This window comes from Dicentrarchus labrax, unplaced genomic scaffold (genome assembly GCF_905237075.1).
Source record: "Dicentrarchus labrax unplaced genomic scaffold, dlabrax2021, whole genome shotgun sequence".
NCBI lineage: Eukaryota > Metazoa > Chordata > Actinopteri > Moronidae > Dicentrarchus > Dicentrarchus labrax.
This window is the reverse complement of record NW_026136722.1, coordinates 7,535,258-7,547,212: the sequence shown is the minus strand read 5'-3', so window position 1 is coordinate 7,547,212 and position 11,955 is coordinate 7,535,258. Positions and strand designations below refer to the sequence as shown.

General features: G+C 40.1%; 2 protein-coding genes across 2 annotated transcripts; both read right to left on the bottom strand.

Moving 5' to 3' along the window:
• Window positions 1-160: 160 nt before the first annotated feature.
• On the bottom strand, window positions 161-4,230 carry LOC127356162 (NADPH oxidase organizer 1). The gene is made up of 8 exons (XM_051387711.1): window positions 4,023-4,230; window positions 3,830-3,910; window positions 3,650-3,722; window positions 3,370-3,556; window positions 2,337-2,527; window positions 2,134-2,247; window positions 1,898-2,015; window positions 161-1,702 (listed from the first exon to the last, which is right to left on the bottom strand). The coding sequence occupies exons 1-8, from the start codon at window positions 4,086-4,088 to the stop codon at window positions 925-927; spliced, it is 1,608 nt and encodes a 535-aa protein (XP_051243671.1). The 5' UTR covers window positions 4,089-4,230; the 3' UTR covers window positions 161-924.
• Window positions 4,231-5,971: 1,741 nt separating this feature from the next.
• Window positions 5,972-11,481, bottom strand: gid4 (GID complex subunit 4 homolog). Its single transcript, XM_051387731.1, has 6 exons — window positions 11,079-11,481; window positions 10,504-10,563; window positions 9,480-9,587; window positions 8,848-8,949; window positions 8,622-8,752; window positions 5,972-8,529 (listed from the first exon to the last, which is right to left on the bottom strand). Exons 1-6 carry the CDS (start codon window positions 11,301-11,303, stop codon window positions 8,466-8,468), a joined length of 690 nt encoding a protein of 229 aa, XP_051243691.1. The 5' UTR covers window positions 11,304-11,481; the 3' UTR covers window positions 5,972-8,465.
• Window positions 11,482-11,955: the final 474 nt, after the last annotated feature.

Genomic DNA, 11,955 nt, shown 5'->3' with positions numbered 1-11,955 from the left:
AAGCTTTCGTTACAAACTGTGCATGGATTTCACACAGAAATGTCTAAAAGATGCTATTGGCTGCATACTAGGGATTGAAAGTCAGGATAACTGATACCAAACTGAATTATTCTTTTGATTAAAGCTATGTTAAGCAAACAAAAACAATCGAGTTACTGTGTAAGTTGCCCAAAAAATGCTTTTATTTGTTCCAAGCTCTTCAGTAACATGTTAATACACTCAGAATTTACATGGTTATTTTCTGGAGTGTATATTCAGTGTTTATTCACAGTACACACATACCCCATTCTTCAAGTTGAGTTGGCTGTAAACATGCTGTAGCAGGAAATCGACCCGTCTGCACACACTGGTATTTCAGACAAATGTTTACCTGTGCTGCAGTCGCAAGAAGAAATCAATCTCTGTCTGTGCACGCAGCACAGTCAAAATGCATATAAGGCACAGCACAAGGTTTCCAGTATGGAAAATAAATGATCATTTAAAACAGATAGTGAAGAGGTGTATATTAATGTTTTCTGTATCCTGATTAATCATCCACATGTACATATATATAAACTGATTTTGCTGGTTTTGCAAACAAGTTGGCGGTCTCTTCAAAGATTATGCAAACATCATTAATGAGACTGTCTGACAAGTCACATTTCTATCAATACAACTTCACTGGGGGAAATAAAGCTTTGGCACAACTTCATAGCTCTGAAGTTTTCCCTCTCATCTCAATGCATCTGGTGCAATGCCTCTTAATTCTTAACTAATTCCAACTCTTTACACACATTTCTGTAAACCCTCTCTCACATTTTTTAATCACTCATTAAAGGGAAGTTCACAAGCAGCTGTAATTAGCAGAACTCCATGCTTGGGCCACAGAACAGATGAGATCCCCTTACAATAAAAACAAACCTAACACTGGTATCAATAGAAACTTCATCGACTCAGTATCTCAGTTTGTGTGGGCGACCGGGTGCCTTTGGTTGCGTTCTTGCGGGTGACGGTGGTACACCGGGTGAGGATCTCCTGGGCCCTCGGTCTGGGTGGCACCTTAGGTGTTGTCGGCCCCTTGTAGAGGTTGGGATCGGAGACACTGGGCATCATTTTCCCCTCTTGGCCGCTTGACGGGCTCAGGCGGTTGCTCACCATTGGGGGAGGCGTACGGCTGAGACGCAGCTGCTCGTCGTTGGCGCTGTGGCTGAGGTTGAAGGTCGAGCTTGCCGAGGAGGAGCTGAGGTCATCGCTGAAGCTGAAGTCGCTGCTGTTGCTCGAAAGGCTTCCGTCGCTGTCCGCTGTCAGGCTCCTGCCATGTTGTTCCTCATCTCCGTCCATCTCCACCATGATTGTGGGGGGAGGAGAAAGCATTCCAGTTGTGGGTGTGTCGGGAACTGTGGCGGCAGAGGCCCTGGCAGCAGAGGCCGTGGTGCTTGCAGCGGGCTGAGCAGGAAGTTGTTCAGACAGGACGTTGAGAGAGTGTGATCTCTGCCTGCTGTCTGCTTGGAGCGGGCGGGGTGAGGAAGACCTGCCAGGTGGAAGTTGAAGCAGGTTTCCTTGTGAGTGGCTGAACTGGTGAGACTGCTGCTCCAGGCTCAGGGAGGGGACTTGGAGCGGGGAGGAGGCGCGACGAGCTTGATGATCAGCCCCCATGCGGATATGAGGGTATCTGTAGGGCTGCAGGTACATGGTGGGGATGTAACCTGCTTTGTCATTGTATCTGTTGAAAAAAAATACAGACAAGAATATTTGAGAAATGAAGCTGGAGGCTTCCAGACTAATCCAGGAATACAGTTTTTTGTTTTAGATCAAGATACAGGCTCTTATTTACAGGAAGCACTGCAGTCTGTAAATATCTATATGCTTATATATGCTTATCTTGAGCTTGCTAAAGATTGCTAAATGTGTTAAATACCTGATGAGCCACCAGCCGTTCTCAGACTTCTGCAGGACTGTCACCACTGCACCCATACCTACGGTTATCTCATCGTCATTGGTGGCATTGTAGCCCTTGACCGCAGTGTACATCATTCCTGCGAGTGAAAGAAAATAGCTTTAATACATAGCGTCGTAATGCCTTGACTGACGTTACTGCCTCTAAGGTAATGAGGTGTTGATTAAAAACTGTATGCAAATGAGAAAAGCCTCTACCTCTTTCAGGAGTCCCATCTATGTCCTCTTCATCGTCGTCATCATCTAGCTTCTCCAGGTAGGGGGCGGGGAACCAGGCCATCCGCTTGTCCTCGTTCTCCACAAGCCACCACCCTGAACCAACACAAGCACACATTTAACAAGTGTATTTGGGGTCTACTTCAACCATTAACAGGACACTGAACACTGAAGCACTCTCTCACCTGCTTTGTCTTTGATGAGTACGTCTACATTTTCGTCCACCGCCACTTTGAAAGGTTTGTTCTTGGTGTCTTTGGTCTCGTACGTGGCCACGCATCTGTACGTCTCTGTGACAAACGGCTGGGTCACGTTGCCACCGTTGCCATGTCCCGCGTTGGCCCCGAGCTCATCGTCTGACGGCATGATCATGATGCTGAGGAGGAGAGCAGTGGGTTCATTTGGAGATAAATACACTCCAGGGAAACAGATAGCAGCTTATGCTCAAGTCTAATGCCTAATTTAGCAGCCACAAGGGTGCACCTTTAGGCAGTAGGGTGGCAGAGATATATGCTGATTTAATGGCAAACAATCACTTATATCAATATTTGCTTGGAAAAGCCCCTAAATTAAGATCTCTTAACAAAACATGACATTATTGTGGCACATTAGTAAAACATTGAATATAAGATGGCATTTAAACAATAATAGTTTTATTTCCAAATCTTCAGAGACTTTTCTAAATACATGTTTCATTTAAATTATGCCACTTAGTCTAAAATGTGGTCTTAACAGATCATTAAATTATAAATTAATTTTAAAATGAATGTGTTAAATTTAATTCTTCTACCTTTTTTCATGCTAAGAACTACAATGAGCATGAAACCAGACCTTGTGCCTTATAAAGATAACTAAAAAAGCTTTTTGTCAACATGGAGCACTATTTCCTGAAGCCAATATTTTCAAAGGCTTATTGCATGAAGGGTCAAAACCTGCAGCAAGACACTGGAATTTAAAAAAGTTTATAGTCAACTTTAAAGACAAAAAATCTTCTTGAAGTTTCTACTTAATTATTTCCTTATTTTCATGCTGCCTTTATCTGCTTTAAAATTATAATTCAAGGTATTTTCTTCCTGGGCCCGATGTAGTTGTAATCTAACTGCTAAATTTCTAAGCTCAGGCTTCACTCAAAATCTCGTCCAGGGCCCCAAAAGGCTGAGGGCCCCCATAAACAAATATAGTACAGTATTTTAATCGCTGTAGATATATTGGGCCTACCTGTTCTTGGAGAACTCTGGCTGCAGGTCCTGAGCTTTGGGCTGGAAGAACTGGATGAGGTCTGCAGACTGACACACCCGCGGGTCGCAGGTCAGAAGTTCATCACAATATTTCTGCAAGAACTTGAGGCGCACCAGTGACTTGGTGGGGCCCTTCTTCTTCCGGCCGCTGCGCTTCATCTTTTTGTCTAAAATGCACACAGGACGCCCGAGGTGAGAACAGCCTGCACATGCGCACTGTCATTCACTTTAAACCGCGGCTGTAAATTAAGCACACATACCTCGAAATCTGGGGATGACTCTGTCGGATTTTTTCAGTTTACTTGCGGATGGGAATGCTTTCTTCATTTGTCTCTGTAATAAAAAAAAAGTAAGAGACGTTTTATTAAAAAAAAACAAAAACAAAAAAACAAACAGCAACCACTTGCACATGCGCAAGAAACACATTATTTTATACTTACATGCATTTTCTTGAAATCCCGAAAAGTTCTATAAACCACAATATCGTTCTGGTCCGACCAAAGCACCGAGGTCATATACATCTAGGAGAGGAACATACAGATTTTATTTTACCACACTAGAAAAACAGGTTTTTAATTCATTTTCTTTTTAAAAAATCACAAAAAGGAGAAAACAGACTCCATGTGCGCTTACTTTGCTCTTCTCCTTGTGCATCACTCCAATTACGCGCACACTGAGGGGATACCGCTGGGCCTCCATGGTGAAAGGACAGAAGATTTCTTTTTAAAAGAGAAGGGTTGTTGAATAGTCCAGATGTAAGCTGCAACAGAAGCCTTTTCTGGCTCGCCCTGCTTTGGGACTGGAGCAGGGATGCTCTGCGGCCGCTTTTATACTCCCCTGCGCAGGTGTGTCTGTGTGTGTGTGTGTGTGTGTGTGTGTGAGTCACGGAGACACAGTTAAACTTAAGAGGTGGAAAAATATCTCGTCACTTACAGGAAAGTCCGGCGTTGCTCCAAAAAACCAAAGAAACACCCACGCGTCTACTGTCACAAATAGGTTGGGTCTTTTAGGATGCATGGGGCTCAGGCAAAGGAAATAAATTATATATTCACATAAGATGAATGTGGAACAGGTGTATTTAGAGTTACAGGTGCTCTGATTTTATTCAGGCCTATCAAACCCGTTTTTAGAGAGAGATGACACTCTGTACAGTTGAACATACTTTAAATGAACATGTTTTTGTTCATTTTGTTGCCACCGTGGTTTACAGTGATTTACATAAGATGTACAAGAATATTTACTAGACAATAAAAAGGGGGAAATAAAGAAGAATAGAATCAAATGAAGGAGACCAAAAGACAAAGTATGTCTTTTAAATGATAAAAGAATAAACATATGCCCTCAACCAGTCAATTAAGTGCTTGGATTTGGGTTTTTATGCCAAACCATGCACATGAAATTGAATAAATATTCTACTTTCTATCAGAATGTCCTCTTGTCCCTTGTTTGTTCTGTGCTGTATCTCATCTCTGTTTCCTTTGTACTTTCATCGGACATAAGTTGTTATGTCATTGTGGATTTATATCATATTTACATCAACGGAAGTGCTTTATTCACTATGGGTTTCCATTGATGCTGCAATCATATACTAGAAAAGGTCAAAACATTTATGCCATTTAGTCTTAAGCATTAATTGCATTTTTTGGAGCTGCGTTTGCTTCTCAGTTTCACTCATTACAGTAAAACACTTTATAAAAAAAGCAGCCTGCATTGTTAAAGCCATATCAGGAAGATATTACTTTTCACATTCTTTCCTTTCATGGGTTGACAGAAATAAATGTTTCCTGTTCAGTCTATTTTAGCTGCAGCACGTAGGCCAAACATGAGCCAGTTACTAATTATTCACTTTTTATTTATTTATTATAGTTAAAAATGTTCTCAGGAAAGCCACTTTTACAGGTTAATCATTAGCTGGCTGCAAAGGATCTGGCAGAACAAAATATTTGTGGTTACTCTGCACTTTTCTCAGTTGGAAGAAGCCACATTGTTCATGTAAAACTACCTTTGGTCTCCAGTGAAAAACCTTGTCTTAGGGCTCCTCTTAACATTTAATACTAAACTAAAACAATTTTTAAACAACCAGATAAAGATGCTGTTGTGTGTGTATGTGTGTGGATCATTTCTTGGGAATTGGCTTCCTCCAGAAAGATATGAAGGGGTATTTGGCCTGTAGACTTGATTTGCAGCATCAAAAACTATTTTATCAGAAACAAAAGTGGCCACACTATTATTATTAGACCTTTAGAACAATTTTGAGTCTGGTTTGGACTCCGACAAATTTGAAAGAGGACTTGAACTATTTTGTTGTCCACTACTGACATCTTGTGTTGGCTGCTATGAACTTTGTGGCCTGAACAGGTTGTTGGACTAAAGGTTAATGTGTAACACACAACTGCAACGTTCCTGGTTCAATTCCAGCCAGGGACCTTTGTTTCATGTTGTACTCACTCTTCCCTGTGTCCTGTCGCTTTTAAATAAAAGCAAAAATACCACACATACACACACACTCACGCAAATTAAGGTAAAATCAACTTAACTAGTGCTGGGATTATTAAAAATAACACCAAGCATATACAACAACGTATGAAATAGTTCACTCTTTATTTCTCCTCACACAATGCACTCATAGCAGATTTATCATACATCATCTTCTTTAAACTGACCTTTTTAAATCAGGTGTATTCAGACTTTTAATGACACACTCCCACATAAATATTTGATTCTTGCATTGCACATGTTTTTTTTCCTCTCTGTTACGTGATTAATAAAAAAACAAACAAAAAACAAATTATTTTGAAGTTTTCCAGACTGGAAGCTCTTCAATCCACGTACTTGGGTTAAAAGAAAATTTGCTGTACATTATACAGTATTCCCACAACCCATCAAACCCACTTGTCATGCTGCAGCTGAAGCTGAAGGCAGCTGAGTCTATAAGCAACAAAGAGGCAGGCAGAGTACATGCACTCTCCAGCACATAACTTTTATATCAACCCTTTCCAGAAAGAAACTTTAAGAATATTCAGGTGGTTGATCAAAGGTTCAGTCATCTTGTGCACAAATTTCTCTCAAACACACAAATGACTTTGGTTCAAATAAAACATCACTAACCTAACCATTTGTCTTGTTTTTAAAAAGGAATCTTTACAAACATTTAAAATTGTAAGGCAGCAGGTTTTTCCTAAAGCATCAAAGGAGGTTTTTGTTCTTCTCTCCATCTCCCTTTCCTACTTTGGACTCGTCTCCATGAGCCACACAACGTGCTTTTTCACATATTTTCCACTGACGACAGAACAGTAACACGGTGTAGATAAGCATGTCATGTGAAGCTTGTTATATTACGTCCTACTGTTGTGCCTTTGTTTAAAAAAAAGGTTCAGAGAAAACGCAGATTGCACATTTAACTGCTTCTAAAGATGGGAATATTGTGGAAAGCATGAATATGACTAAGATTTTATCCACAGACTGAATGGAAGATTAACATTCAAATCACTGCACTGCTTTTGTAGAGTTAAATCTGAACATTTCCCCATCAGTCAAACTCCACACGTGCCACGCAATCTCTATTCATCTATTTGGTCTGTCAACGCCTCTCACACGACTGAATTTCTGAAAATAAAATACAACATTTTGGAACTGAGTTGGAATGTACTGTCACATATCTAAGCTTCAAATGCTGGTAATTGTATATTTAAATAAATCTACTTATTCTTTCTTCATTTGTCTTATGCATTTCGACTCAAGGACATTTTTGATAAAAAATAAAATAAATAAATCTCTCTGGAAGAGAAATAAAATAAGTTAGGTGGTGTTAGAAACCCTACCTATTAAGAGATGCACGATAATTATCGGGCCGATAAATTATCAGCTAAAAATGGGAAATTTATATTATTAGGTATTATTCTTATTATTAAATTAAAGCTTATAAATTATTGGTAGATACAATGTTTGTGAAGTTGTTTGATGTACTTTACCAGGAGGAGTCAAAAACTGTTGTCCTGTTGGTTTGGTCAGAGCTATGAAAACATTAAATCATCCATCTTTACCTTTTCTTACCATCAAGTGTGCATAAACTACAGCTTATGAACTTCCTTTTAAAATACAAAAATGTAAAATGAAGGGTTGTCTTATTGGTATGGACCATGAGAAAAGCAGGTAATAATCGGTTATTGTATCGGCTAAAAAACAACAACAAAAAATCCATATCGTGCATCCCGACTACCCATTAGTAACCTTTGGCTTGCATAGAGAACATTTTCTGTGAAGCTATTTGCAGAATATTCGTTGAGCAGCAAAAAGCAGCAGCAGTTTGGAAATAATTGGTTATTGTTATTAAAAAGACCCGTTCGGAGGGCAACATCGTCGTCATCCTAACTCACCCAACTCCCACATTCAACTGTTGGTTCTCAGTTTTTAAATACACATTGCCCAAACATACCATTCCTGAGCAACAGACCTTAACTTACAGTCTTATAGACCTTGCATAAAAAGTAGACCACTACTCATCGTTTTTCTTGCAAACTTATGGCAATAACCTCACCGTCACACTCTGCTTTAATCACTACGGGCCATCAGAGTGATACTGCAAAGATACTCTAGAGTTAAAATAAGAGAAATTAATTAAGCTTTACTGGACAACACTCATCACAACTTTATACCTTTATCTTTCGCAACTCTTAACTAAAAGGCTGGCATGTTTAGTGTCTTTGCTGTTGTCCAACTACAGGGAGACAGTTCCTATGAGAGCGCAAAGAAATCAGGTTTGAAATTTTAAAAAAAGGAAAAAATTAAATAAAAAATTTAATCCGAAGCAAACATCGGTCCTACAGCAGCTGTCCATCTGTCACTGATCTTTTGTCTTCCTTTCAACCTTTCTCTCTCTCTCTCTCTCTCTCTCTCTCTCCATGCCTTTATTTCAACCAGAAGAGTGTCTGACCACATGTTTATTTCCCAGCAGCAAGGAAAACCGGTCAGCTCCAGTCTTGGCACTAAAGGGCTCTCTGTCGTTCCCGTCCCATTTAACCACAGGGCAGTATGGACTATCCCCCTTCCTTGACTCAATACTCGTGTGTATGTTGGTCACCGAAATTCATAAATAGGCATACTGTGCTCTCGAACGTGGTTCAGGTTTAGAGACTGGTACCTGCAGAGGTAAGTAGAAAATCGACATAAGAGACATGAACTAACGTGGCAAAACAGACTGAAAGCGCTGTTTTAATCATTGAATCTGGTTACCATTCTGAGCTCCTGTGGTAATAGTAGCCTTCGATAGTGGCTGTGGACTTCTGGAAGCAGATGTAATAGAAGCCAGCAAAGGAGGCGCCGCTAATGTCTTTGATAGTGTGGTCTGGAACTAGAAACTGCTCCTGTGAGTACAAGAAAGAGAAAGAGTGGAGGTTAGAGCTTAAAGCTAACACGAGGATAGAGAGAAAGAGAGATGAGAGTAAGATAATGTACTAACCTTCCACCTCATGAAGACATAATCACTGTTGTCCAGTGCTTCATAGTCAAAGTCATCCGAGTTGAAGCTTTTGGCATATTTGTAAAAAGGATTAAACTTGCCCTGGAAAGAGAGCGAATAATAATAATTTAAAAATAATAATAAATAATGAGAAGACAACAACTGGGATACAAAGTCTAACTTAAAGTCTGCCACATAAATTACAATAACATTGTTATAAACTAAAGAAATGTCTGTTGCTCCTTGATATAAAGTCATTTTCAACAGTTGTCAAGAGCTTTTCTTACAATACAGTGGTAAGTGCTGCTCCTGCCTCACTCCATCTATTATTAAAGAGGTAGCCAAACAAAATTAAAAAGGACTAAATCTATTTCTGCACAATTTACAGGCTTTTCTGGAAGACATAAGAATACAAAGTGTCAGTGAGCTGATGAAGTGCTGCTGGCTACAGGTGCTTACTGCAGTTTGGGTGAACTTTTGTCTCATCAAAGTAAGCAACTTTTACTGTCCCTTTCCCGCCATACGGAAAGCTGCACACAAACTGCATGATAGTTTGACGCCACAAACCCTTAACCAATGAATGCACACAGAGCATTAGTAACAGAGCAGAACAACAATCAAAGAGGACATACCCAGTGCTTTCTGTCCACATCCTCATCTGCGTCCCATTTCCTAGTTAAAAAAGGCCTTTTTCGACTGATAATTTCACCAGCAAAGAACGTTGTGAGAGTGGGATACTCCTGTCACACAGAGAAAACAAGAAAGGAAAGTGGATACATGAATAGCTGCAAATTATATTTATTTTTAAAATGTTTAGAAAAGGTACCGCTGTCAGTCGATCACTACGCAACACAAGGATTATACAGATCTCCAGACTTATATCTTGTGCAGCCGCCTATGAACTATCAGCAGGAGAGATTACAGTAAGAATGAGGTAACCACTGTCTTGTATGTTGACTTGCATCTAACGCTGAAGCAGGCAACCAACTTGCCACACCCTACCCTTCCAAGCGTGTAGGAGAAACTACCGTGGCTGTGAAAAACGTGAAAGGCCTACATCTACAGCCAGTGTTTGGTTTGTCCACTCTGGGCTACTGTAGAAACATGGCTGACTCCGTAGCAGATGATGCAGCCCCTCTGTAGACACAATTCTTTTTTAGCTTTTTATTGCCTTTAATCAATAGTGACAACTGAAGAGTGACAGGTCAGAGTCGATTCTTACTTTCAGATGATTACACACTAATGAAAACGTACTTAGAAATATTGAATTCCCTTTCTGCCGATAGATCCTCCTAAATGTTAAACACTGGATCGGCATATTTTCTCATGAGCAACTTGTCAGTTAAAACACGAGTTGTTATTTCAAAAAGAGACACAAACATGAACTTGCTACTCATCTTTCACTTTACTCTACCGCAGCCAAAACTCACTTTAGGATCCCGCTGACTTTTTACCTTCCATATGTTGCATAATGTAATGGTTATACAGTTTACACACTTAGGCAAAGTACTAAAGTCTAGACCCGGCCTCGCATTTGCCTACCACTAATCTTTGTCACAATTTAGCCTGCATCAAGCAAGTGGAAACCAGTTTGTGCTTAGTTTTTGACAGAATAAAGGTCAGTCTTACTACACCTGACCTAGTTTCAACGCTTACCTCCGTCAGGCCTTTGATCTTCAGGTATCCACACAAATATGAGTCCTCCACAGTCACATGCTGCCCAAGACAAACAGATTTAAGAAACATAATTATGCATGAAATCACAAGTGCAAACATGGTTTTTCTTCTTCTTTATGATGTTTAAAAATGCAGGAGGGCTGGTGTGAACAGAGACAAGCCTTACAGGCAGGCAGTCATCGCAGCTTCTGTTAGTATGTCTGCTGATATTGCTGTCAAAGTCAACGCCAATACACTAATTACACTCATTTATGTAGCTAGTTGCACAGAATGCTAACCGGTTTGGACACTGTATGTACAGTAACATTGCTAACAAATATGTGAATTAGTGAAATGTCTTCTAACTTCAAAATGTCACAGTAAAAACAGTCAGCTGGGCTGGCTCAAAATGAGGTCAGCGTGTGAGTCTGTTACATTAATACTGAATGACAACCAGCTATCTGAACGAGCTACCGTCTGTTAAGTTAGCAAGTTAGCAACTAGGGCTACATATGTGCTGACTTTGCATAATATATAAACAAACCAATAACTAGAGCATGACAGGAACACATTACCTGCAAGACCACCTCAACGTCGTAGGAGTTGCCTTTGCTCTTCTGATAGCCCCGAAACTGTGAGCCGCTGTACAGCAGCGACGTGGCCACCCCCGGCTGGTGGGTGTTGATCGGGGCAGGGGGAACAAGAGAGGCCGAGGATGGGCAGGCCGAGCCGGTGGTACTGCAGCACTCTGCTCGGACAGGCATGATGAGCGCTAAAGTGTCACCGTCAGCAACCGTCATGAACTTTGTGACAGAGCACAACACAGGCTGGAGAGAGAATGGCTGCTGACAAAGGAGGGACTGCCAGCTGCTCGAAACCCCCGGGGTCCAAAACTTTCCTCAATTTTTTTCTGGCTAGCCCATGGACTTGCTAATGAGGAGGGATACTGCAACGTCTCGTTTCAGAATCCAGCTTGCCTCGATTTCATTGGCTGGAAGCCGGGTTCGCGGCTCGAGCTCGAGTCTTATTGGATAATGTACCCACATGCATTCTGGGAGTTGTATTTCATTTTCTACTACAACTAAAACCATCAGTTTGTGAGAGAAATGTGGGAAACACACAATGATAATTCTACCAAAAATTATTGGTAATATATCATATATATGATAAAATATACAAAAAGTATTTTACTTATATTGTTTACCATACCACATATAATACTATACATGTGTTAAACTATAATAAACGTTTTATTTTTGCCCTATATGTGTTTTCTTTTAAATATATATTTCTTAATATTTTACAAAACATTTCTTATCTTAGGTCTTCATTAATAAAAATATACCCTGTTTTGTGTTGAAACAAAAAACTTTTAAGACATCACCTTTTTAATGATATATTGTGTACACAACTTTCAGATGATTATTTTTATGTTTCTTCCTGTATTACAGT

Coding starts and splice junctions, on each gene's coding strand:
- LOC127356162 (XM_051387711.1), bottom strand. CDS start 4,088: ATGGAGGCCCAGCGGTATCCCCTCAGTGTGCGCGTAATTGGAGTGATG. Junction 3,557..3,649: donor AGTCATCCCCAGATTTCGAG/GTATGTGTGCTT, acceptor TGTGCATTTTAG/ACAAAAAGATGAAGCGCAGC. Junction 2,016..2,133: donor AGATGGGACTCCTGAAAGAG/GTAGAGGCTTTT, acceptor TTTCACTCGCAG/GAATGATGTACACTGCGGTC.
- gid4 (XM_051387731.1), bottom strand. CDS start 11,303: ATGACGGTTGCTGACGGTGACACTTTAGCGCTCATCATGCCTGTCCGA. Junction 10,564..11,078: donor ACGTTGAGGTGGTCTTGCAG/GTAATGTGTTCC, acceptor TGTCTTGGGCAG/CATGTGACTGTGGAGGACTC. Junction 8,530..8,621: donor TACCACAGGAGCTCAGAATG/GTAACCAGATTC, acceptor TTACCTCTGCAG/GTACCAGTCTCTAAACCTGA.